Source organism: Poecilia formosa, unplaced genomic scaffold, assembly GCF_000485575.1.
Source record: "Poecilia formosa unplaced genomic scaffold, Poecilia_formosa-5.1.2 Scaffold142, whole genome shotgun sequence".
NCBI lineage: Eukaryota > Metazoa > Chordata > Actinopteri > Cyprinodontiformes > Poeciliidae > Poecilia > Poecilia formosa.
The window spans coordinates 27,572-52,877 of record NW_006800081.1 but is presented as its reverse complement, the minus strand read 5'-3'; the positions used below and the strand labels follow the sequence as shown (position 1 = coordinate 52,877).

Sequence of the window (25,306 nt, the reverse complement as noted above, 5' to 3'; positions counted from 1 at the left end):
GCTTGTGGAAAAATGCCAAAACATTTGACCCAAGTCACATAGTTTAAAAGACAATGCCACAAAACACTAAAGAAATTTAATCTTAAAAAGTGTTTTATGATTATGTTGAACTCAAATTACTGTAAGTTTCATTTTTTCCTGTTTACACATCTGAGACAGTTTAAGTATACGTGCCTTGAAAAAAATAGCTTTTCCAAGGGGTCTTGCCACTCACAATATGGCAGACACCTTTACGTAAACATAAAAAAAATATATATAAGCAATTTAGCATAGGTTGTAGTGCATATGGTAAAGAGCTTTGTAATGTTATTTCCTCAAAAACATTGGTTTCCGAAGCAAACTTGCCACTCTCAATAACAGTGGACACGTATAAGTGTCGTTTCTGCAGGGTCAAGAAGCTACTGAAGCATCAACTTTTCGAATATGTAAAACTTATAAAAATACAATAAGCAATTGTGTCTTAGGAAATTAGACTCCGCCAGTCGCCTGCATTTTCTTCTCAGGGTGACAAAACCAAGCGAACCGTATTGCTGCTCAGTTGACCGCTGACCAATAATAACTCTCTGCGTCACAGCTGGGTGGAGTTAAATTCTTCGGGACTTTTGTTGGCTGCAGTGCAGACGGGGCGAAGTTATTGGTCGTCTAGGTGGCGAACTGAAGAAGTTTCCTTCTTAAACTTGACGTAGTTCAAACAAAACCACTATGACTTCGACGAACATGTTTCAAGGATTGGATAGTGGTGAAAAACCAAGTTCCAGGTGACTATAATGCCCACTAACGGCTAGTTTAGCCGAAAGATGGAGGCTTATTTTGACTGTTGATAAACGTTGTCGGGTAACGTTTTTCGCTTTCTTGCAACGTCACTTGCTAATTTCTTCAAACATGAAGCTCTAAATATATTTTTTTACCAGGGTAATTTCACATAATGTAATATGACCATTTACCCAGCTTGATAAGTACAAGTATTATTTTTTAAGTTAAACACAAGAGTCAAGATAGCCTTCAAGCTAGCCTCCCAGGCGTTGTCTGTCTCTGCGGAAGTGGGAAATGCTCTTCAGACTGCTCGTCTTTGTATTCACCAATAACAGCGGCGTGGTCACATTGCTCTTGTTACTCAGGAGTGTTTTTTTTTTCTTCTTCTTTTACTATCATTCGAAAACATCAGCTATGCGGTCAACTTCATGAAACAGTTGACTGCAAGGTAGCTGTGTCCTGTTTTAAAGAGATATTGTCAAACTAAAAAAAAAATGTTTTCATGCATACAGCTTTATCCCCCAGCACATATAATCAAATGGCATGTAATTTGGCTGCGCTTGCAGTATGTTTTGCTGCCACATTATACAGGGAGATTACATACTGTTTATGTCTATACTTATTTTTTAAAAAATACATTAATTTGTGGCTGTTTAACCAGATCCATCCTGAAAATAACTACTCACTACTTTTTAGGCTCAACCAGAGTCCCAGTGTCTTCTTGAAAATATAGTTTGCTTTTAGTCTTTCTTTTTTCAGAGCTGTATAAGCATGTGAAAGCATTTGTGTTTTCAGATCCCATTCTCCATTTCCTAAAAGACAAAAAATAATTTCTAAAGTAAATTGTTTTTTTTGTTTTAACAACTTGAGCACACATTCTTTATTTTGACAACAAAAAAAAAGGTTTAAAACAGCAGTTCGAGCATGACATGGAGCCTGTGCTTGCTTTGCACCAGTCGTTCTTGTTTTCACTGCCAATTCTGGCACAAGAAATGGAAAAACTGGAGGTATGGCTGAGCAGTAGAACCACTTTTCAAAGATTCAACTATGAGATTCTATGTCCCATTTCTGATCTGAAATCTTTTTTTTTTTAAAGCTCCATCACATAAATATGAATTTTAGCTGATCAGTTCATTTTGAAGGAGAGCCTTCAAAATAGGTTTTTACCTAATGGGGAAAATGAAATGTTAATTGCTTTGGTAATTAAGTATTTATAGTATTTAAAAAAAAAAAAAAAAAAAAACATTGATTTTTACCATCTCACTGGTCATCTACTAATACAGTAATACACTCCAGGTTATGGAACAGTGGTGTTTATACAAATAAAATTAAACTAAAAGCACTTACAGAACATGCAAATTACTCTTATTCTTCTTCAATTTTAATTAAGAATATTTAACGATTTTAATTTTCCATTTGACAAAAAAAAAAAAAGCCTTGAATTTGTAGTTGTGTTGAAATAATTTATTAATTTATTGTAACTGTTCAGGAGCCTCTTTTTTTTGTCAAGATATTGGGATTCAGAACAGACGCGATGTCGTCCTGTGTGTGAGAGAGCTTTAACTGTTCAGCTGTTAAACACGATTAAATTGTTAAGAAAGAGAAGAAAACGCACAGGATTGACATTTAAACTGTTTTCAGCATCAGCATGGTTGTTGCAGTTTAGATGATTGGCATTGCTGACTGTAAACTGGATTCCCTATGTGTATTTCCTGTTGACGTGCTAGATACTAGAAGTCAGAACATTTCCTCACCCAGTATGTTTAGTGACGAATGAAGCGTTTTTAAATTTCTAAACTCTGAAGTCTTCAATTCTAACCTTGGAGTCTTCTGAATACCGAAGCAGTCTGTTAGTTTAGAGATATGAACTTTTAACCAAAGAATAAAAAGGTTATCTGTCCTGGTTTCTTAGTAAAGGAATATTTGTATGTCTGAATGAGATAAGAGTCTGTAATGTAAGAGTTATTGTTTCGTTTTTTTCCATGCAGGGTGCTGCAGCCTCCCGGTGGCGGCTCCAGTAACCTTTTTGGTGGCTATGAAGAGGATAGCACTCCATTGAGACGGTCCAATAAGATGGCCTCTAAAGTTTTTGCTGCACCAGAGGAGCCCCAAAACGTATCAAGACGCTCCAACCCTCCAGGTCAGCTTTGTCCAAGTCTAAAGTGTGAAAGTTGTGAGTCTGATGTGATAAAGCCAGTATAAATATAGCTCCTGTGTGTCTGCTCATAACTCTCCTCTGGGTTCTGTCAAGTGTCTGATAAAATGAAATAAGATCTGAGCTGAGTCTAACTGTCGAAAACTTGTCTATATTTTGTTTTCCTGTCATTAGATCGTGCTCACAATGTGACACGAATTTGTTTCTACACCCAGATTACAGTTTAACGTTGTGGTAACCTGAAGAAAAACAAATGGAAACATCCTTTAATGTCTGTCAGTGGATAATTTCAGGTTTTCCAGCAGCTTGATGGCAGACACTATGAAGCATGCAGATTCATATTAGGATTGAATATAAAAACAAAAATAAGAGACTTTAAAGTAAAGGTAAATTAACAAGCTGGGGGGAAAAAATATCAAACTCAGATTCACAGAAATGTGCAGCCTTATAAAACCATTTTCTGTCAAACACTGTTGGTATCTAACCGTAGAGCTCAGCGTCATCCAGACTTTATTACTGTTGCAAAGTGTGACCACAGCTTGCTGATACTTTGTGCAGGTGGGAAGAGCAGCGGGATATTCGGGGAACCCGAAGCACCATCTCAGCCACAGAGACCAGTACCTCCAGGTGGAGCCTCCAGCAACATATTTGGGTCTGCAGAAAGCACACCTGTTGTAAGCCCCAGCCGAAGCCACCCAAACAAGCCAAAGGTAGACCAGAAGCCCACCTTTTGGTCTCTTTGATTAAAAAACCTCAGTTTCTATTATAAACACAGCACCTTTTTGTGCTTTGATTCCCCCTATTTGGCTATCGTTAACTACTGATAACTTTTACTCTGACGAGATTCAGATTCTTCTCGATGACTCTTCATTTAACTCTCCTGCAGCCCCAGAACTTATGTTGTCTCAGTTTTTTTTTTTAAAGGATTACTCAGATGCAATCCCTAAAAAGTCAGATTTGTCTCTAATAATTGATCTCAGAATGAGACTAAACACAAAATAAAATAAAATTTACTATCCACGTTATTACAAAATAGCTTGTGGGTTTATGAGAGCCGAATAATAATTAAAAAAAGAAATTGTTGTGAGGAGCTATTTAATGAATGTTGAACCTTTCATTTTTTTGATCCAAAAGAAAATGTTTCAGCACTTGAAACACATGGCTGATTAATAATAATTTAAAATGAATTTGGAAAAATCAGTTTCGCATATAAAAAAGGATTAGTAATTCAACTGTCTTAGGTTTGTGTTGTAGAGTTACTTGGGCTCCTGAACCATTGATAGTTTGTGGCCAGTCACAGGATTTGGTGTAAAACTGTTCTCATTTTGCTTGGGGATCCAAGAAGAGAAACTCAGATTGAACCCGTTGTACCATCTCTTCCCTTCTTCACCGCTTTGCTCCTGTCCTATGATTTACTTACTTAAAAAAAATTCAGCTTTTAGTTTCATTTAAAGTTTTCACACTGCATGGAATGGAAGTGATTGTTGTAGTGGCGCCAATACACAGAAAGTCTCTTATATTCACTTATTCAATCGTTACTTAGGCTACAGTGTCACTGGAATCAGATTAATGAAAAATAAACGTATTTCAACAAAAAAGAAAGATGCAAATGATAAAAAATACAAAATAAAAAAATCAGTTGTACCCTCAAACTTTGTTACATTTGAAGAAAATTTTATTTATTTCTGGAGTTTTCTGTCATAATTAATTTGCTTCTGGATACTACAAACTGCATTTTATTATTGCTTTGTCATGCAACACAATTCTGTTGTGTTGCATGATACCTGCTTTTATAGAACACAAAGAACATAGGGTTTTTTTTGCCCCCATCAAAATGAAACGGAATTAATATTTTTCCCTTTTGTTATAAAATAAATGTATCTGATTTTATTGCAGGATAATCTAAGTGTGGGACCTGAGCCTGAATCACCAGGTGAGTTAATGTTGTCGGTTTTTTGAAATGCTGGCAATATTTTTGCTAAAAAACATGCATATGGAAATAAATTGGCTACACGTCTGTGCTTGGTACTTGCATAAATGGGTCATTTGTTCTCAATCCACTCAGTACTTGTAATTCAGTGAATGCTTTATAGTAATATTAGCCCAAGTTTTTACATTTTTGTTACCCTATGTATACCGTTATTGGCTCTGTGTTGCATTTATTAAGAATAAAGATGGTACAGCATTAGGTCACATGGAAAAGACTTTCTTCTTTTCAGGAATCTAAATCTAGCAAAACTATTTATTCCACTAATCTGCTACTTATTGTAGAAACTCCCCCTCTGTTTCTGAGGCAGACTGTAAACACAGTAGTGCTAAAGTCTTAGAAACAAAGATTTGTTTTTTCCGCCCTAGTAAGTAAAGGAAATGCCTCAAATAAGAACTGCAGGAGACGTTTGTGATCGCACCTTAGTTTCTTCTGTGTTGGACATGAAGCAGTTTTCATTTATTGCGACGCCTCGTCGCTAACCACCATTTGAGAAACTTTGTTTTTTTTCTCCTTTAAGCACCTGAAGCCAAAGTGAGCCAGCCAGCAGTGAAAGAGGAGGTCGCCCCCCCGGCGCCTGCTCCACCTAAGGAAGAGCCTCCAGCCGTCTCGGCCAGTCCGGATCCCAAACCTGCCGCAGCGGCTCCTGACGAGACGATGCTGAAGAACCACGAGCCTCACCTGGGGCCCAAGCCTCGCTCTCACAACAGGGTCCTCAATCCCCCCGGAGGAAAGTCCAGCGTGGTTTTCTACTGATGATCATACACACCCACCACTTCTCCCAGTCTGTTCATCGTCTGCTTCCCTGTTGATTCTCTCTCATTCCTGTTCTGCACCTCCAGCGGTTAATTCATCTGTACAGTACACAAGCTGCCTGTAGATCTCTTTGTTGGTGCTGTTGTCCACATCAGATTTCTCATTTCTAGTTGTTTTTCAACTTTTTTTTGCACTTTTCACTCTTTGTCTCAGTCCCGTCTTTTTGACTCTTCACCCTTCCTCTTCCTCCTCACTGAATCCTGCAATAATACAATCACACACAAGTCAATCAGCTAGCTAGATATTTCCCAATCACCATGACTGTAACAATGTTCAAGCTCAGTTGTGAGGTTATTCTTGTTGTTTGTAGATTGGATGAAATCAAATTTTCAAAATTAAATAGAATTGTTATTTTTAACCTCAATGGACCTGGATTTATATTGTGGAGCTAATACTGATTGATAAACCTAATATGTTGCCTTTTAGTCAGGAAAGAGAAATAGATTTTTTTTTCACACCAAAGTTTTGTGCAAAATGTTTCAAGAAATTTAGCATCCTTTCAATATTTTTGACCTGTCAGATCCTTACGGTTTTTAGCATTTAAATGTGTAATTAGACACCTTATTAGCTTAGCATTTGTCATCTTTTTTTTTTATTTACTATTGCCTAACATGTAGACAAAAATGACATTAAAATACAATCTGTACGGGTGCCAAAAACAAAACAAAAAAAACAATCAAGCAAATATGAATCCTAAGATTGACTTTTAAATGTTTCAAGGTAAATTCCGTTTTGATTGTATGTGAATGTACTGTGCGGGTTAATTTTCTGCTTCTGTCCTCGTTGCTTGCATTATCTGAGAACATGCCTTTCCTTTTGCTTGGAGGGGTCAGCCTCTGTTTATGTTTTAAATTAAAACGGCTGAAGACGTGTGAACTCTAAACAAGCTCGCAGCCCACCTGAGTGCAGGTGGGCTCCTCTGATCGCCTTTTTCATCCACATCATTAAGCACAGACGAGTTATTCCGATGCCAGCCTGTCCCCTCTCTGTTTGATGTGCCTGGCAGCAAATGAGTGCAGCAGAAGAAAGGAGTCCTGTGTATTGAAATAAAACTTTTGTTTTGCATTTGAGCTTTGTTTTGTTTGCCTTCCAAGAACAGGGAAGCGTCTCTGACGACCTTGATTTCACTGAAGAGGAATTAAAATCATCTACATGTCAATTGCACTTGGGTGTGACATACATTTGATGAATTCATATGTTTACATTTGATTACAGCAGAAGAAGACAACTAGTTAGGACATATTTTTATAGACTTGGACAATGAGGTGAAGACGCTTAAGCAAAAGCTGGCGTAAACCCTAGACAGCGCACCATGGGTGTGATGCGGAGAAAAGCAACCATACATTCACTCTGATGCATCAGAGTACTTCTATAGCCAAGATACTCATGTTTTTTTTATTTTATACCCAGAGAAAACATGAAATCTCCATACAGGTAGGAAATGGTTATTTAAAACTGGGGAGGGGGGATTCTTGCATCACTTGTGAGGCAAGTTTGTTCTACCAACAATAGAAGTTACTATCAAGACATGTTTTTCTCAGAACAAACAAAAATCTTGTGGCTAGCGAAAGTATTTATGTCCCTTTCCCACATTCAACAACCACAAACCTCATCGTTTAGTTTTGGGTTTTATTTTTGACAGGCCAACACAAAGTAATGATTGCAAGCGAAACTCGACTTGCGTCTTCGTATGGTTGTGAAATCGCGTATTTCCTCCTCAGGGCTTCATTCTGTCTACTTCAAAAATGAAGCTGAAGAGGAACAAGGCTGCTGAGTCACTGTCGGTCACAAGACCTTAACAGCGACACATTACATGAGATATTCCTGTTTTCTGTGCTTAAATAACTAAACCCTGGCAGGCACTTAATTTCATTGTCTACATAGCAAATCTACAAAGGAAGACTTTATCAATTTTATAAATTGGGTAAGTAATGTTAAAATGGTGGCTAAATATAAGTAGTGCCTATTGTCAGCTATACAAAGTGATTTATTGAACATTTTTTGAAGAGTGGTCGTTATGACCAAGATTCTGGCATCAGTTAATGATGCGGATACAAGTCAAGTAATCCTCCGTCAGAAACATCTGAACTTCCGGTTTAATACTTCCAACATAAAACTAATGGGGATAAGCAAAGGTTAAAAAAAATATCTATTCACTGTTATTTCTGTAGACTACCTGTGTATGAATGCATATAGATAATTAAGTGGCCCATTTTAATAGATTTGTAAATCTGATACAAAAGTTTTAGTACTTCAACCTTTTTCTATGTTTGGGGCGTCTTTTAGATACATATTTTTCTAATTTTATTAAGTGGGAAACTACAATTACAATACTTATTACTAAGTTCATAGCAACAAAGGCTAATAAAAGAATAATTTCCTGTTATTTGTCTGAAATGAATTGCATAGCTTTGTTTTCTTCAGGAAATAAAACTTACTGTAAATTTTTTATCAAATAAGAGTAGCATTACTGTAATGTGTTTTTACTTAAGTAGAAGTAAGAAATAGTTAAATACACACATACAAAAATGTGTGTATTTAATTTGTTAAAATGACTTAATTTGACAGAGGAAAACTATAGTTATGTGCATGCATTAGTACAGTAAAAAGTATTTTCTTGACTATATATTCAGTGCATATGCATCAAAATAAATCATGATACTGATTTTTTTTCAAGAAAATTAGTCAATTTAATGTAATTAGACCTGTTACAGTCAGCATGGAAATAGAGAAAAAAACAAAACAAAAAAAAAAACAGAACTGTATAAATAGGACAAAGAAATCATGTCAATCCTCAAACTGGGGGAATTTAATATGAAATAATAATTAAATGCAACCTCTTTTTTTTTCAAAAAGGAGTAGCAAGTGATAAATATATTTTATGTCCCAATTAAATTATACACACAATTTTTAAATACTCAGTGAACTCATCCTTCAAACTGTGATTTGTACAGCTGAAGTTGTCGAAACAAGAAAGCTAAAAATGTTCCATTCAAATTGAGCAACACACATTCACTTCAAAATCATATGTTTTTGTGTGTGTCGATCTATGAATTCCTGAGAAAACACAGGTTTGGCGTTGCATCACAGGAAAAGGTCAAAAAGTATAAATAATTTTGAAAAAAATAAATATGCCCCACTTCTTAATTCAATACTTAATGAGCAAATAGGAACGTACCTGGAATATAATTAAGAACTTAAACGCAATAATGTCTTTAGAAGAAACGTTTCTAAGTCGTCCAGCAGAGGTCCACACAGACACGTTGACGCAGCTTTTATTTTGAAATCATACAGCTGTTTTCTTGTCCGTGTGCACGACTTGACTGATTGCAGACGGCGTGACGTGGGGCTGACTCGGTCAGCTGGCTCCTCCATCTGAACGGCAGGGAGAGCCTCTCCCAAAGGGAGACATCACCATCAACGCCCGACGCAGCTTCACCGGCGGCCCGCCGGAAGAGGAGAAAAACATGGGCGAAACGCGGCTATAGTGGCGGATCGGGAGACGCGGATTATTTATTCACCTATTTATTATTTATTTATCTCCCCCGCCAGTGTAATGGCAGGGGTCCATGGCTGCGGCTGCTGAGAAGCAGGTGCAACATCATCGTCGGAGGCTTTTCGTTTCCTCGGCATGGGCTGGGAGAGGGCCGAACCCCGGGCTGGATCACTCCGTGGGAGGGGGCCAAAGGCTGGGCCGCGGCTGGGGGGCAGAGCCTGCTAAGACTACAGTTGATAAACGCTCTGTGCATATCAGCGTATTTTAACCAATATGGACCGTTTACAGCTCAAGGTTATCCGCACACAGCAGCACGCGTAACCGGCGCATCTGCAGAACATGGAATAAGCGCTTCCTGCAGCCGGTTGGAGGAAATACTGTGATTAAATACCCTCCATTTCCCACCCCTAAGTGCTGACTGGATCATAACACTGTGACAGTCCAGCCTTACAGGCCTGAACATTTATTTTTTTTAATTATTTTATTTAATTTTTTTTTTTGTGGCTTATATAGTCTTGTTTGGATAAACATAGTGCAGCTGCCAAGATGATGGAGATAGACGAGGTGGTGTACCAGGACGACTACGGCTCCGGCACCGTGATGTCGGAGCGGGTGTCGGGCCTGGCCAACAGCATCTACCGGGAGTTCGAGCGGCTCATTCACAGCTACGACGAGGAGGTGGTGAAGGAGCTGATGCCGCTGGTGGTCAACGTCCTGGAGAACCTGGACGCGGTGCTCACCGAGAACCAGGAGCACGAAGTGGAGCTGGAGCTGCTGAAGGAGGACAACGAGCAGCTCATCACCCAGTACGAGCGAGAGAAAGCGCTGCGTAAGCAGGCGGAGGAGGTGGGTGACACACACTCCTTCATCCTCATCCTCACCTCATCAGTCACGGCCCTTCTGGAAAGGATTGGTTATTTTAAGACTGTTGGCATCAGTCTATTATTATTCATTATTCATAAATATACTTTATGTGTGTAGAGATTTTTACAGTCTTACATATGTAATAGCAGACGTATTACAAGAAACAGCCTATACAGTACAGGCAGAATGTAGTTATTACTGTACAGTGACAGAGCCGGTACATGGCATAAATGAACTTGGCTGGTTCTGCTCCCCCCCCCTGCCCCCCAGGGTAAGCAGGGGACCTCCACCAGCACTTTGCAAACAAACAAACAAAAAATAAAATACATTCTTAGTCAAGAATTAACCCTTTTTTATTATTATTGTTTTATGTTTTTCTGATGGTGTCTGATTGTCTAAAACAATTTCAAATTCTTCTGGATTTAAAGTCCATTATTTACCGTCTAAAAAACAAAATTTAAGAAACATTAATAGTTGTACCAGCTGTAAGCAGTGGTTGTTTTTGCATGAATGGATGAATTCCTCCTCCTACCAACACACACAATCAAACACACACTCAGTCCTACAATGAAGGTGAAAGACTAAACTAACAAAAAACACTTTGTAACTTTTCAGGAGCACTAAAAACTAGATATTAATGTTCTTTTATTTTAAATAGTTGACGATATGCAAAATTTATGTAGTAGAGATTGTAGAAAGCAGAACAAACTTCAAAAACACAGAAACAGCATCAAGTGATAATCGATCGGCACAGGCAATAAAAAAAAAAAAAAAAAAACTGTTCATGGAACAGTTCTATGATACTTTGGTTTGCTTGATGCCACCCAAAAGACGAAGCCGCCCTGGGCAGAATCCCAAACCCCTCTTATTAATTACTGCCACCAAAAGGCTGACAAGAAGGCTGCTGTTATTCTCTGGGTTTTCCCCCATCAGAAAAGCAATATATTAGTAACATGCTTCACTTACAGAGTGCTGTCACCAGGCCTCTGAAGTATATTAAAAAAAATAACAGCTCTCAATATGCAAACGCAAAAGTAAAGAGTCAGTCTGTGGGTTCTTGCAGCAGTGACTGGAGAACAGCATCACTCTAACAAAACAGAGAAAAACAGAAAGAGTACAGTAGTGCAACATGTAAGCTATTAAATTAAAGCACATACTCCACCTCTAGCCATTTTTTAATACCATGACATCATAAAGTGCCTTAACTGTAATTCAACGTTTCACTGGCATCCATACAAGCATCAACTTTACTTTTAATGCGTTTCACTGGCTCTTCTAAGAGGGTTCAGTTAACAAGTTTAGAGTGTTTTCAGTACAAATTTGTTGAATTAAACCACTTCCTGCTGCATAATACAACATACTGTATTTACTTAGAAATGTCAGGGCTCTTCACTTCATTGTGAAAATCCAACTGCAAGCGGGAAAATCGTGGAATTTTAAAAAGGTCCCTACAACTCAGAAAAGGTTTTTTGTAAATATGGTAACTCACAAAGAGATTCTGGGAAACGTAATAAAAACCCAGGAAATACACAGCCGAGTTGGAGTTCATCCTTCACCTTTACACATCAGTTACACAAACGACATACAAACGATATAATTTAACAAAGACAACCTGAGGCGTAAGCAACCGAGGCTCCAGAACTCCCAGTAATTTAAAAGCTCAGAAAACGTACTCTCCATATTTTCTCTTCAAAACGCCGTTTGTTTATACGTAAAAATGCCGGATCCAAAGAATGTAAGTCAAGTAAGCAATTAAGTTATTTACTAGTGTAAGAAAAGTGCGACATACATTGGAAATGTTCATAAGTAACTGCAAATCAAAGCTAGTACTTGTTACATGTCTTTTATCTTTAATTTTTTTCTGTAAACACTTGGAACAATGGAGCGGCTTAGGTAAGACAACGGATAAAAAGTTTAAATTAAGCTCTGCTTCAGCCTGTGCATCTCCTCAGGTTCTTTGAGTTTTGATTCATTACTGAACTGTGTGTTTTTCCCCTCCCCTATTTTCTTATTGCAAATGACCCAACAGAAATTATGAAATGAATGAAATGGTAAATGTTGCTGTTTACTTTTTTAGTTTGCAACTTCTCCTCATAGGTTTGACCCTTTCCTTAGAGAAACTAAGGGGTCAAGCTGGTGGTCGAGTGGTGAGGGTTTCCCACATTAAATTCTCATTCAACCTTGAATTGGTTCTTCCTGTTCACAAAGTCTGTGAGATAAATAAAATAAAAAAACATAGTACCATAAGTTAGTCATTGGCAAAGGGTTCAGTGGGTCAGTGGCATCCAAAGTCAGCAACAAATATTGGAGAGCTTTGAGTAAGATAAACCCACAGTTTATGAGTGACCAAATAAAGCATTTATTTTTTCCTTCACGGTTTTGACCAAAGAACACAATGCGACGGATAAACCGCTCGTTTAGTCTGACCGTGAGCGGCGCTCGGTGGGGGATGGGACGACGTCGGCACGGTTGCAGTCAAGGAAATCAATAGCTGCACAGAGCGCTGGCACTGTAACCCGATTTGAGCAGACAACGGGATAAAAGCAGAGAGAAAGAAACAGGCTGGAGCTCACGGAGCCGCACTTGGACTCGGGTCAAGAGACAGAAAGCTAATAAGAGACAAAACATGGAGGGAATCTCAAAACACATTAAAACTCTCTCTTGAGTAAATGTTGCGAGGCCGGAGCAAAAAGCGACTCAGATTACGAGGTTTGTGGGGCCTCGGATGATGGAAAACAAAGACAGAATCTCGACTTGTCTATAAATCGAGACTCCCCTTACCTGTTTTGAAAATAAGCTGCCATTTTTTTTTTCCTCTAATGGACCGGTCAGCTTTCACCACTGAGCATCACACGCTTTATACTTTCTGTTTCAGTTTTTGTTTTTTGATCTTGTTTGAATTAAAAGCGTTCCTCAGGTTGAACAGGTATGACCCGACAACAAGTCTACAGGATTTCACAGCGATTATGCAGATTTCTCAGCATCATCCCTGCTGTTGTCACTTCACTCTCTTCACGGATTTCACACGTTATAAATAGCTGAAAATGTGACCGAAATGCACTTAGCTGCGGTTTGTCAGGGAAGTAAATTAGTTCCACTCGATCATCACAAGGATACCGGATGAATTATTCATCCTGGACAAAATCTACACAGAACCAAAGAGTTTGACGAAATAATATTTGATTTTATTTTTTTTATCCTACTCAAAGTGATTATTTTATTCTTATTCATAGAACTGCAACCTTTTTCCAGTCTAAGGTGATGGGATGATGTTTTTTGAAGCGGAAAATTAAGACAGATATCCAAAATGTAGGCAGTTTTGGGTACAACACACAAAATAAAAAATTGTTTTCAGCCTTTATCTTATAGGAAAATAAACAATTTACGTCCAAGCTTTACAAATAATAATTAAAAAAACGTTTTTAGGGAGAATCAGTATATTTTGTTTTAATTTTGTGATACATTTCCTTGTAAAGTTATCCATGACCTATTGAACCCTTTTTTTTTTTTACATGTAAAACCACAAAGAATGATAATGTATTGATAAATTGATAGACAAACACAGATTAGCTTGTAATTGTGAAGCAGAAAGGAAGTGATACATGGTTTTGAATTTTTTTATTCTTTTACTTCTGAAAAAGTGAGGTGTGCCTCTGACGACACTTTATACTGGAAGTACAGCTCTGAATCTCACTGTCGTCTGCATGTAAGAAAAACAGACCTGTTGGAGTCACACTCTTCCACCTGAGCTGTAGATCTCTGCAGTTCCTCCGGTGTTACTATCTACCTCTTGCTGCTTCGCCTGTGAATCTCTCTCTGCCTGGCCAGCGATGCTGTTTCTATTTCTGGCGGATGTATCGAACCTTTCTCTGTGAGATGTCAAAGTTTGGGGCAATGTTTTCTAACCTGGTTCCGCTTTAAACTCCTTTAAATTCATCGTTGTTTATCTGTCTTGGTCGTCATAACGGCGTTTTTTTTACGGATGTTTTCTGACAAACGAAACAGCTGGATTTGCAGTAACATTAAGTTACACACAGATGGACTTTATTTACAGACTAGAACTGCTTATAAGTGCAGGATGCTGTTTCAGGATGTGACAGTGAAGGGGGCAGAAAACCAACACTCGCCACCGTTTTCATGTTTTTGTTTATAAAGAAAAAAAGAAATCCATGTTCTTAATGTGATAAAATGTGGAAAGGTTTATTGGTTATGAATCCTTTTTGCAAGGCACAGCATTTGAGGAAGTATTTACCTTAAGATGTATAGATAAAATCAATACATTATCTCCTGACAGATATCAGGTGACTTTAAGGCGTCAGAATTAGACCAAAATCTTTGTCTGAGCTATTTCATGTGAAGTCCTGCATCTCTGCTGCAAAAATAATTCTGGTCTCCCTGCAGTCAGAGGATTACAGCATTAAGCCTCTGTGTACTTACAGCATTGGGGGGGAAAAAGGCGGCATTGTAAACAGCTTCATGAAAAACAAAAACACAGACGTGGAGGTGTGGAGCTGTGCGGCTCGCTACGCGCTGAAACAAACTGTGTAATGTCTCCAGGTGAGACGAATCAAAAGATGTTGAAAAAATAAAAACACACAGGAATACCTTAAAACTGACCTCAGTGTCAATCAGATCAGCCAACAGTCCGCTGTGTCTGATCCCTATAATACTATAAAACCCTTCACTTTTTCTTGATTTGTATGTTTATTTATGTATGTAGATGTAAGGATGATAGATAAATGCAGACTTATGAGTCTATTAATAGGGTAGACAAGCATAAACTTATTCCTTTATGGTAAATTATTTGTTTGCAAAATGTCATTTTATTTTGTTTCCTTTTTTCTTTTTGTAATGTAAATTTACCAAAATAAAGCAAATCTAACATTGAGTTAATGTTTTTTTGTTTCATTGTATTTCTTTACTTTTTTTTTTTTTGTAGAAATTCATTGAATTTGAGGACAGCCTGGAAGCAGACAAGAAGGAGCTGCAGATGCAGGTGGAGCTCTTGGAGCTTCAGGGGAAGCAGCTGGAGCTGAAGACGAAGAACTACTCTGACCAGAGTGAGTGGACGTTCTGCAATTTAGGAAACAAACCAGGCTTGCTGAAACCAGATGGGAGTTCTCAAGATGGAGCCTGGAAATAGCTCCTCCTGCTAATCTGATTCATCCTTATTCAATCATGTTCGGCCTTAGATTTTTATTGAGCGCTACATAGTAGTAAAGAAGCAGCCGTTTTCACTTCGTCGAAACCAGAAATTCGCCTTTTCTTCTTTTTCTCGCAGTCACTCGTCTTGAGGAGCGTGAAGCAGAGATGAAGAAGGAGTACAACGCTCTTCACCAGCGCCACACCGAGGTAAACGACGTCATTTATCTTTTCAAAAACAGGAACGTTGGTCCTTTCGCTCGGCATTTCAAGAACAAACTTTTTACAGACCAGCAGGTTTTATGTCCCCAGTCACACTAAATTTGTTCAACAAATATGCAGTAAATGTGCCACTTACTTGCAGCCTTAACAATTTACATAAAACAAATGCAACTTCTTTTTTTTTTTTCTTTAATTTTTAGGTTGATCAGAGTATCTATCACAGTGTTAAATACTGATTTATAACTCACTGTTTTCTGGTTTTTAGATACAGCACCATTTCTTTTAGCCTCTGCTCAGGAGGCTTGACAGTGACCTGTTTTCATCCAAAACTCACGTAAACGTCGAGTTTGATCAAATGAGACGAGGATTGAGCTTTTCCGTAACAAACACTTTATGGAGATTGACATAATTATGAATGTGGGTAAAAAATAAAAAATAAAAAAGCAAGTTCTGCACACTGTACAGTGTGGGAGCTGTCATGCTGTGGGCCAGTCTCTGTTCCAAAAGCCTTGAAAACCTTTTTAGTGTGCATGTTTAAATGATCGTCAGCTAAACTGCAACGCAAATATCCAGGTCACATAATATTTAATAAAGGCATACATAATCATTTAAATTTCGTGTAAATGAAATTATTTTTTTTTCTGTATTTGCTTCTATTTTTAGTTTCCCATTGCATAAAAATAACTTCCATTATAATATAGACAATTGTATTTACATGTTTTATTTTTACATTTCAACCTACAAACTGCAAATGCCGACCCTAATTGTCACCGTAGATTATGTAATAAAGCAGATTCCTTTCCATTGGCCTCTTTTCATAACGTACCTAAAGTTTAAGTTTCTGTTCTGAAAGTTAAGTGTGTCGCTCCCCAGATGATCCAGACGTACGTGGAGCACATAGAGCGGTCCAAACTGCAGCAAGCAGGGAGCAACAGCCAATCAGAAGGCCCCGGCTGTGGACGAACGTGAGTGGACGTCGTCTCGCGCTTCGGCTCGTCTCTCTGTCGTTCACTTGATGTGTTGATTCGACATGTGACTCTCACGCGTTGTCTTTGTTGGAAGTGTTTTACGTGGACATATCAGGATTTTTGTTTGTTTGTTTGTTTGTTCGTGTGTTTTTTTCTGTGCGTCGTCATCGTGTGCTGTGGAGAACAACTGATACAGATGAGAGGCAGTGAGCCAAAAATGGATAGCAGCGTTTGTGGGGAAATCATTGGAAGATAGAAATGTTTGGTACTCATTTATCAGCTTGCAGCGCTGAGCGCAACGCCGCCTCAGGGCCTGACGGGAAAACCAGGAGCAGGACATCTGGAGCAGCTTCCGTTAAAGCGCTGCATATTAGTCTCTTTTCCTGTGTGATGATCTTCTTAAAGAGGATGCTGCGTCCTAACTTTCCTCAGCAGCAGCGTCTGATGTAATAAATCATGATGCTGAGAATCTTCTAAAGCACTCGGTGGAGGCCGGCGTTGCACTGTGAACCTCACTGAGGTTTACAGAGTGCATTATGTAGGAACTGGAGGAAAAGCTGCTGCAGTGAAACCCCCCCCACTGGTAAAGAGAGGAAACTAAAAATTCAACAGAACCGTGATCTGAGGATTTACTTGTGTGTTTCTGTGCGTCATCACGGCACCGTCTCCTGTCTTTCACTAATCTGTCTGTCTTGTCTGTCCTGCTGGCTTTTGCTCTCTGTGCTGCTGTTTGCACAGTCAACGCCACACATGGAGGAAAAGGTAAATCCAACCTGGTGCCATAGCTGCCCTCTCCTCCCCCCCCGCTCTTCCCCTCAGCTGCATCCTATGAACTGACCTGCTTGGAGTCAAAACCAAGATCCTCCCTTTTTCTGCTGAGATTAAACGGCGTCATGTGGAAGTTTGAGCACCCGAAGTCAAAATGTCTGTCTCTGCAAAATGAAAATGATTCAGTTAGATTACACGTCTCGATTAAAAAGTTTTATAATTTTGGTATTTTTATTAACGGATACGCATTTGATGGAGGTTTTTCAAAAGGACATTCTTTAAGCCGCGACATAAACCTTCATCTTATGTCTCTCCTTTTTTTTTTAATATAAATCGTGATTTCTTTTTAAATCTTTTGATCCTGTTTTAGATTTGAATCCTTCATGGGGTTTTGAGCTGTTTGTTGCAATCAACAACCAAAATCATGATTTTTTTTTCCTCTGTATTATTCCTCTGTATTAATGCTCCTTTTCGTAAAATACGTTTTATTCTGATGCTCAGAACGTGAGCGTGAGAATAGTAACAAACTAGTTTTGTTTGTAACACTCATACAATATTGACATAGAGTGCTCAGACCTTTGCATGCCGCTTGTAAAAACAAAAAAATAAATAAAACTTCCCTTATGCATTTGCTGCGTTATTAATGCCTGTAAGAACGACTTCATGAATGTACTGACTTTGTGCTCTAAAACCAAATTTTAAAAATAAGGAATGCATTAAGCATCATGTTCAGAGTCTTTTCCAGATTTCCTAATCTACCTTCTCCTCTTTATCCCTCATGTTTTTGTCCTGTTTTTGTCTTCTTGCCTGCCGTCTTTGTCTGCTGTCGCTCGTGGTTTATCTTAAATGACACAATTAGAGTTTGACCAACAAAGTTGGCTGTTGAGTTAATTGAGTAGGTTACATTTGTCCTTATTGAGGTGGACAACTGTTTAAGCTGAATTACTGACTGAGCTAGACTCAGGGGAGATACATTCATAACACTAGAGATGGTTTAGATTAGTTTGGACCTTCTCAAAGCCTTGAAAAGGAAAACAACTGCCTTTCTCAGAATGTTGAATTGCTCCTTTAAATGAGCCAGATTTGAACAGTGATGACTGTGAGAGGCTGTTTATTGTTTGCATTAGCAGATTATCGAGTTGTTTTTTTTTCCATCTGAATGCATGCCAAATGACAACCAGTTCTGCAAGGGAGGAAATGACTGAATATGATAATTAGATCTAGTACTTCGCAAAATTAATCTTACACCTTGATTTTTTTTTTTTTGCCTCATTACAACCACAAACTTATGCAAGTGAAACATAAAAGCACCAAATAACTGTGAGTTAAAACACAACTGATGCGAAATTTTGTTAAAATAATAGAGCTGAAAAAGTTTGACAGTCATTTACAATTAGTTTTTTGAAGTGAGAATCTGAGTCAAGTCTTGAAAATTTTTTATTTTAGATTGAATGTGTCAAACTTACGGCCTGCCGTAGCAATGTTTGTTTCCCTCTGGACCTCAGGATGCCACAGAAAGACAACTTCAAGGTAGCAGTCAGATCAAAACAGCTTTTATTTCTATAGAAATAAATCAGTGTGAAAAGATGTTCAGTGTTATTTTGTCTCAAAAAGTACAAATTGAGTCTAGAGAAAGCCAGCTCTCTATTTCATTAGCAGCTTGTTACCAATGCACCCTGGCACAAGCGGCCCTTTAATTAAAGGCATTCTTGATTTTGTTGCGGCCCAAAACGAAAATGAAAACGAGTTTGACATATGGCAGCTAGAAATGCAAGCCACACTTTTCAGATTGCACTTCATAGTTATGCGTTGTCTCATGAAACCTTAACGACGCACCTGGAAGTTTGTGGTTGCAACACGGCGAGCTTTGAAGCAGACGGACTGCTTTTGCAAGGCGCCATGGCAACCAGCACAGTCTCACATGACTCTCTCTCTCTCTCTTCCCCTTCCACCCGCAGCAAAGCGGAGCGCCCGCCGTCGCTGAGCCTGTACCCTGGTGGCGAGGGCATGGTACGTGGGGGTCACGGGGGGGCTAGGATGATGCCCGGGAAAGACATCTGGCAGGTCAGCAAGCTCGGCCGCTCCACCTTCAGCTCCGCCTCTCAGGTGGGACAGATGGGGAGGGTGGGGGGGGACACACGGCCCTGTCCTCGTCCACAGCTCCCTGTCGACAGTCGGGGAAGTGGAGGACGGAGGGGCCGGCATCACTGCTTCTCTCTCAACGCTCCTCCCACGCCTGCTTGTGTCGCTCAAAGAGAAACAAAAGTTTTCAGCCTCATCGGCCATAAAATCTGCTACTTTAAAAATCTAATTTGTATGTTTATGAACATTGACTCAAGCATGCAGGGGTCACGTTTTATTTGGGTCGTTTTCATGCCGTTTCTTTGTAGCTGTGTGATTGTTTTACCGTGTGTCGTCGTGCTACACTTTCCGTACACATGTAGTCGGGTTTTTTTACGCTTTTAATTTAAAAATGTGGGAATGTTATGTTTGTTTAACCGGAAAAGAAACGACTAAGGTAAAATAAAAACCCTTAAAGATAGTCCTTAATGTTCTAAGTGGACTTCAGTCAATGCTGTGTCTTAATTGGCATCCAGCAATTTAACTCTTATCCGAGATATAGCAAAGAACATTGCATTTATTCGTAAGGAGAGTTGCCAACAAAAACATTTCTTAGCTGTAACACAACAAATTCCCAATATTATTGTTCCTGTTCACAATCATTTTAGTATTACAGCACAGATAGACACTACAGAAAATGAGAAAAGCAGGCGATTATAACTCTAATGAGTCATTGCTTTAATATGCTCTTGGATTATTCACAGCTTGTTAGTTGATTTCTTTTTTCTGGAAGCACCAATTTCAATTTGATAGCCGTATTTGTTTGCAGGTCATAAATTGCTAAATGCAAAATTAAACCAATATTAATTAATCATTTGGTGATTTTCGTTCAGGCGTCATCTTTACGTATTTGTGAGCTTTTATAAAGATTTAAGATGAGAACTAAATCTAAGAAAGTTTTATTTTAAGATACTGGACTAGCTTGAGGACTTTCATCTCATTAAAATAAATTAATGTAAAAATCAGATTGGGGTTTGTGTTCTTAGCTCTTAGTTGAAAACCAAAAATATTTGCAATGATCCTCACGTAACAAGTTCACCGTCTCTGCTGCCGCTCATCCAGGAGGACGAATCGGAGTCCGACTCGGTCGCAGCCACACCCAGCAGCACAGGAAGCAAGTCCAACACGCCCACCTCCTCCGTCCCCTCCGCCACCGTCACCCCCATCAACGAGGGCTTCCCCCCGCACTACGACTTCGACATGATGCGTGCCGGGAACCGCAGGAAAGGTGCCAAGCGTCTCAGTCGCAACATGGAGGTGCAGGTTTCCCAGGAAACCAGGAACGTCAGCATCGGTGAGAGGATGTCTTCTTCTGCTTCCGTCTCATCTCCTGTCGCTTGCAGTTCAGCAGAGACGCCGTAACGGCTGGTGTGTGCGACTCGTCTCCAGGTATGGGAAGCAGCGACGAATGGTCCGAATTTCAGGAAATAATCGACTCCACCCCAGAGCTGGAGATGGGAATGGACTCCAGGGTGTATGGAGGTGGAAACAGGTAAAAATCCAAAGCAGCTATTAAGAATCCATTTATTTAAGTTTTTTTTTTTTTTTTGCAAGTAAAAATCTGAAAAGTGTGTTTGAATTAAGCATCTTTTACTCTAATAAAGCATAATCAACACACCAGACATATAAAACATTGGAAAAGTTGAGAGCAGGGTTAGATTATGAAACAGCATAAATACGAATCACTGTTCAATCCAAGCAAACAGCCTGAACCAAAACGTACTCTTGTGTTAGAGTGGCCCAGTCAAAGTCAAGAGTCCAGGCGTAAATTAATTTCAGAAACCATGCATGGATGAACTGAAAATGAACATACAGAGAGTTCTTCTTTCCAAGCTGACTGAGTTTGAGTTATTTTACAAAACAGAATTAGACAAATTGTTAGTATGTAGAAAAGTTGGTAACAGACATATCCCAAAAACAAAACAAAAAAAACTGTAACTGTTGCAAAGTGTGGACTTTCAAAGCATTATTCCACAAAGTTGGGTACAAACACACAGCACATTTTTCAGGTCATAATTGTGCACCTCATTGTGTTGGTTTATCACACAAAACACGTTAAAGGATTTTTATTGATTTCATTTGGGATTTTACATCTTATAATACATCTTATAACATTCTACAGACAGGAAAACTTTTGCACGTCACTGCGTACGTGTGGGTGTTTACATCAGGACGGTTTTTGTCTTTTAATAATAAACAAACCTTAGCCCAGGTTTTTCCTCTTGAAGAAGAAATGCTTGAATCATTGATGCAAGATTCAGAACAAAAACAGTCGGGTTGTTACTGATAAGAGGGATTTTCTTGTGTATACACGGCCAAGGAAAATTATAAGTTTTCTACTGATTGCTTTTGCCCCCAGTCCTTCTCAAGGGATTGTTAACGAGGCATTCGGCATCAACACGGACTCACTGTACCACGAGATCAAAGACGCAAAGTCGGACATCATCGGAGACGTCGACGCCGGTGCCGAGCTGCTCGGTACGGCCAACAATTTCATGTTTCTATCGCTTTATCTCTGGTTTTATGTTTCATAACAGGCCAGAACGAGACACTACTGTGGTGTTGCTGAGATGCATGGCCATGTTGCAGCAGCTGTCTTGGATTTAGCAGAGAAATATTCTTCTTGCGAGGCTGGGAATGTGGTTTTCTTTGCATGGAAAGCTGCAGAAATGCTTCACTGCAGCGCCACCCACAAAAAAGTGCAATCTCACACACTGGATCACAGCCACTGCTAGTCCATTCATTTTTATTATTTCTTTGTTGTACCAACTTGCTTGTTTTCCACCCTTTTTTTTTATTATGAAGCAGTGGAAGGTTTATTAAATTATAAGGCGTTTTGGTTTATTCTCGATTTCTTCACAGTCATTATTTATCTTATCATTGTTTCTCTCAGCTTCGATATTTGTACAGTTTAAATGTATATTTCTTTCAGTTTCTGTTTCTGGGATTTTTCGTTTGCGACTTATTCAAAGTGTTTGAATTTTCCGCAGCAGGGAGAAATTTGACCCGTGCTAACCTTTCACCCATTTCTTTTTTGTTCCTTCCTTTCATGTGCATCTGCTGGTGACTCCCATAGGCGAGTTTTCAGGTGTGTATCTTTTCCACTGTACTCTGCAAATGCCAAACTAATCTTTCAAAGAGGAGGCATTACTCCTGTGTCCATAATTTTGTTTTAAATATCAATTATTTAATGAACTGCCTGTTCAAGCTGCTGGAAAAATCCAAATCTGCTTCTTTTACATATTTTTTTCAATCATTTTCAAAATCAGCAGACCTAACATTGTGACTTATTTTTAAATTCTAATATTTAGACCCTTTTTATTCTTTATTGTCAAGATTTGACAAGATTAAATTTTTTTAACAGACTCCTTCCAAACTTTAAATCAGTAAATGCTTCTCTTCAACTTCTCTCCTTTTCTTTCTTGTCTACTCGTTTCTCTTCCTCCTGCCGTTTCTTCTTCTTTTGCCTGCAGTCCGTGACGATTTCTTCGGTAAGGTGTCGACGCTCACGCTCACATTTTCTAGTTAAATCCTTCCTGACTTATTTACATATCATCCCGTTTTTCCGTTTTTAAAATCTGCATTGTGTTTCTTTTTGTGTATTATTATTTTTTGCCTCCTTTGCATATTACACCTCTACAGTTTTTCATATCTGCCAACTAAATTATCACAGCAGCATCTGCCTGCTAAAGACTCTCTAAATACCATCTCAACATTAAAGTTTTATTCCCAGGGGCAAGGACATATAAATAGGTCATTTTTATTATTTTTTTTTCCCATTAAAACTAGCTCTTTAAAACACAGAAACCTCTTTGTTTTGCTTTTTGTTTGTTTCCAACATGCCCTCATTCATGATGTTCTGTTTCTGTAGAGATTTTTTGCTTCAAAAGCTTTTAGCTTGGCTTTTTCTCACATTGTGCTCGCTGCTTTCACTTCTTCTGCTGTTTTTTTCTTTTTTTTCTAAATGATAGAAGAAATTAATGTGTGGCTGTTAGCTAGAGCATGACATTGCTAAGTTGTGTGGTTAAGAAAACAAACAATCTTTTTACATTGTTGTTGAAGCTGCTTAGGTCAAATAATAACAAGACAGCAGTGCCAATATTTTGGTGTGTAGACTGAAATATTTATGAATGTTTCATAAGATTGTTTCTTATCCTACAAATATATTGTACTTCTAATTATCATAATTACATTTTAAAAGAATAATAAAATGTTTGAAACTAAATTAAGGGGTTTTAGTTAAGAATAAGTTATTGTCTCAGTTTTTGTTTATTGTCTGTGATGAGTGACAGAGAAATAAATGTGTCTGTTTCAGGGATGGGAAAGGAGGTGGAAAATCTTCTGACGGAGAACAAACAGCTTCTAGAGACCAAGTAAGGACGATCCTGCTAATTAATTCATATCAGTCTTCTGATTGGATGTATCTGTGGCATTGTGCAAGTGTAGGCATGACCTAAAAATGTGTCTGAAATGTTTTTATGTGATATCTACTTCATTTTTTTAGAGGTTTGTCAGGGTCTAAAGCTTTTAATTCTTAATCCCTGACTTCCTGTTCCCCTGAGGCACAAATAGACTAGTTTTCACTAGTTTTCAAAATGGGAAAGACATGAGAACACGACAAAAAAGTGGGAAAGATACATTTTGATCATTTTAATGACTACAAGTAAATAACTATTTGCCAAACGTAAGATTACAAAAAGTTATTTTAATCATAAAATAATTCAGAAGTTATCAGTAACTCAACTCAAACAATGAAATTTGTGTATTATATATATTTATTATTTATTAGGGTGATCTACTTCCTGAATTAAATTCAGCAGATTTAATTCTGTTCGTTTGATAAATATAACTTGTAACCCAAATTCAGTTCTCATAAAATGTTAATATTTTATAGCACCAATAAAATCTAAGACTACTAAGTCATAACAGGACATTGTTAAAGAAGCTGTCAATTCATAGGCAATATAGGATATACATGGAAAGTTGAGTGGAAGGAGAAAGTATGGTATAAAATTAAACACAAGCAGATTAGAAATAAACACTTTCTGTATTTACTGTTGATATTTATTTTTTCATTTTGGAATTGGATTATTCAAATAAATGTTAAGGATTTTCAGTGATATGCTACCCTGACCTGATTGAGACATTACGCGTGGAAGGTACTATTACATTAGAATATGCCAGCTTGTTTTAATGCTCTTCTTGTCTCTCCGCTGTTTGACAGAAACGCTCTGAATATTGTAAAAAACGACCTTATCGCCAAAGTGGACGAGCTGTCGAGTGAGCAGGAGGTGCTGAAGGAGGAGCTGGAGGCGGTGCGGCAGTCCAAGAACAAGGTGGACGCCAGAATCAAGGAGCTGGAGGAAGAAATCAAGAGGTGAGAGAAACTTCTCTGTTTTTGTTTTAGGTTTGTTTTGAAAGATTTCAGAGGCGATAAAGTTCAGGACGGGAGAGCTCCACAGTTGGTACACAACAAGAACCTGTTGACCTGAAACCCAAAACCCAGGGAGGGCAAAGTAGCAGGTTTGCCTCAGCAGTAGCAACATGATAGTGTTAAATACCTGTTTCTCTTGCTGGGTGCAAATATAACAGGGAAGAGGAAAATATTCAAATGTGAAGCTTATAGTTTCTGTTTGTTTTTCTCAAACCAAACCCCCAAAAAAAAAACCTGTTTCGGTTTCCAAGTTCATGTTTAATTAGACGCAGAAATTCAACACTAATTGAAATGTCAAAGCACCGCTGCACATTTAAATCACATGTCCTTGCATTTTCCAGAATAATCACATTCCTAGCACTAGTTTCATACGTCTGATTTTTGTGAACTAGGATGATTATCTAGGAAGTTTCTTTAGATGAAGATGGATTTAAATGTTTAGGTCAAATTAAGCTTATATACAGGCAGATTTCAAAAAAAAGGTGCTCACAACCTGGGAGAAGATTAAAAGTACTGATATTTTTAAAAGCAAATAAAACACACACACACACACACACACACACACACACACACACACACA

General features: G+C 38.4%; 2 protein-coding genes across 18 annotated transcripts in view; both read left to right on the top strand.

Moving 5' to 3' along the window:
- Nucleotides 1-586: 586 nt before the first annotated feature.
- jpt2 (Jupiter microtubule associated homolog 2) lies at nt 587-25,306 on the top strand. Of its 3 annotated transcripts, XM_016676813.1 has the most exons (6): nt 589-758; nt 2,742-2,893; nt 3,467-3,618; nt 4,805-4,841; nt 5,416-5,656; nt 25,266-25,306. In XM_016676813.1, the coding sequence occupies exons 1-5, from the start codon at nt 703-705 to the stop codon at nt 5,649-5,651; spliced, it is 633 nt and encodes a 210-aa protein (XP_016532299.1). In that variant the 5' UTR covers nt 589-702; the 3' UTR covers nt 5,652-5,656; nt 25,266-25,306. The 3 variants fall into 3 exon arrangements, with proteins under 3 accessions (XP_007562893.1, XP_016532299.1, XP_007562892.1); XM_007562831.2 differs by lacking the exon at nt 25,266-25,306 and having other exon boundaries at nt 587-758; nt 3,467-3,582; nt 5,416-6,776; XM_007562830.2 differs by lacking the exon at nt 25,266-25,306 and having other exon boundaries at nt 590-758; nt 5,416-6,776.
- Nucleotides 9,037-25,306, top strand: part of mapk8ip3 (mitogen-activated protein kinase 8 interacting protein 3) — a 29,118-nt gene continuing 12,848 nt past the window's right edge. For 4 of the 15 annotated variants that reach the window (XM_016676804.1, XM_016676801.1, XM_016676803.1 and 1 more), the window contains exons 1-13: nt 9,038-10,053; nt 15,011-15,131; nt 15,353-15,423; nt 16,309-16,400; nt 17,142-17,165; nt 19,130-19,277; nt 20,355-20,586; nt 20,682-20,784; nt 21,652-21,770; nt 22,369-22,380; nt 22,766-22,783; nt 23,608-23,665; nt 24,517-24,669. In XM_016676804.1, coding sequence (XP_016532290.1) covers nt 9,754-10,053; nt 15,011-15,131; nt 15,353-15,423; nt 16,309-16,400; nt 17,142-17,165; nt 19,130-19,277; nt 20,355-20,586; nt 20,682-20,784; nt 21,652-21,770; nt 22,369-22,380; nt 22,766-22,783; nt 23,608-23,665; nt 24,517-24,669 — 1,451 coding nt within the window. In that variant the 5' untranslated portion in view covers nt 9,038-9,753. Of the gene's footprint in view, nt 10,054-15,010; nt 15,132-15,352; nt 15,424-16,308; nt 16,401-17,141; nt 17,166-19,129; nt 19,278-20,354; nt 20,587-20,681; nt 20,785-21,651; nt 21,771-22,368; nt 22,381-22,765; nt 22,784-23,607; nt 23,666-24,516; nt 24,670-25,306 lie in introns of all 15 variants that reach the window. The other 11 variants (XM_007562822.2, XM_007562825.2, XM_007562820.2 and 8 more) reach the window with 7 other exon arrangements.

Excerpts from the sequence above, each read along its gene's own strand:
- jpt2 (XM_016676813.1), top strand. The coding sequence starts at position 703 with ATGACTTCGACGAACATGTTTCAAGGATTGGATAGTGGTGAAAAACCA. Across the intron at positions 2,894-3,466 it reads AAGACGCTCCAACCCTCCAG|GTGGGAAGAGCAGCGGGATA; the intron begins GTCAGCTTTGTC and ends TACTTTGTGCAG. Across the intron at positions 4,842-5,415 it reads ACCTGAGCCTGAATCACCAG|CACCTGAAGCCAAAGTGAGC; the intron begins GTGAGTTAATGT and ends TTCTCCTTTAAG.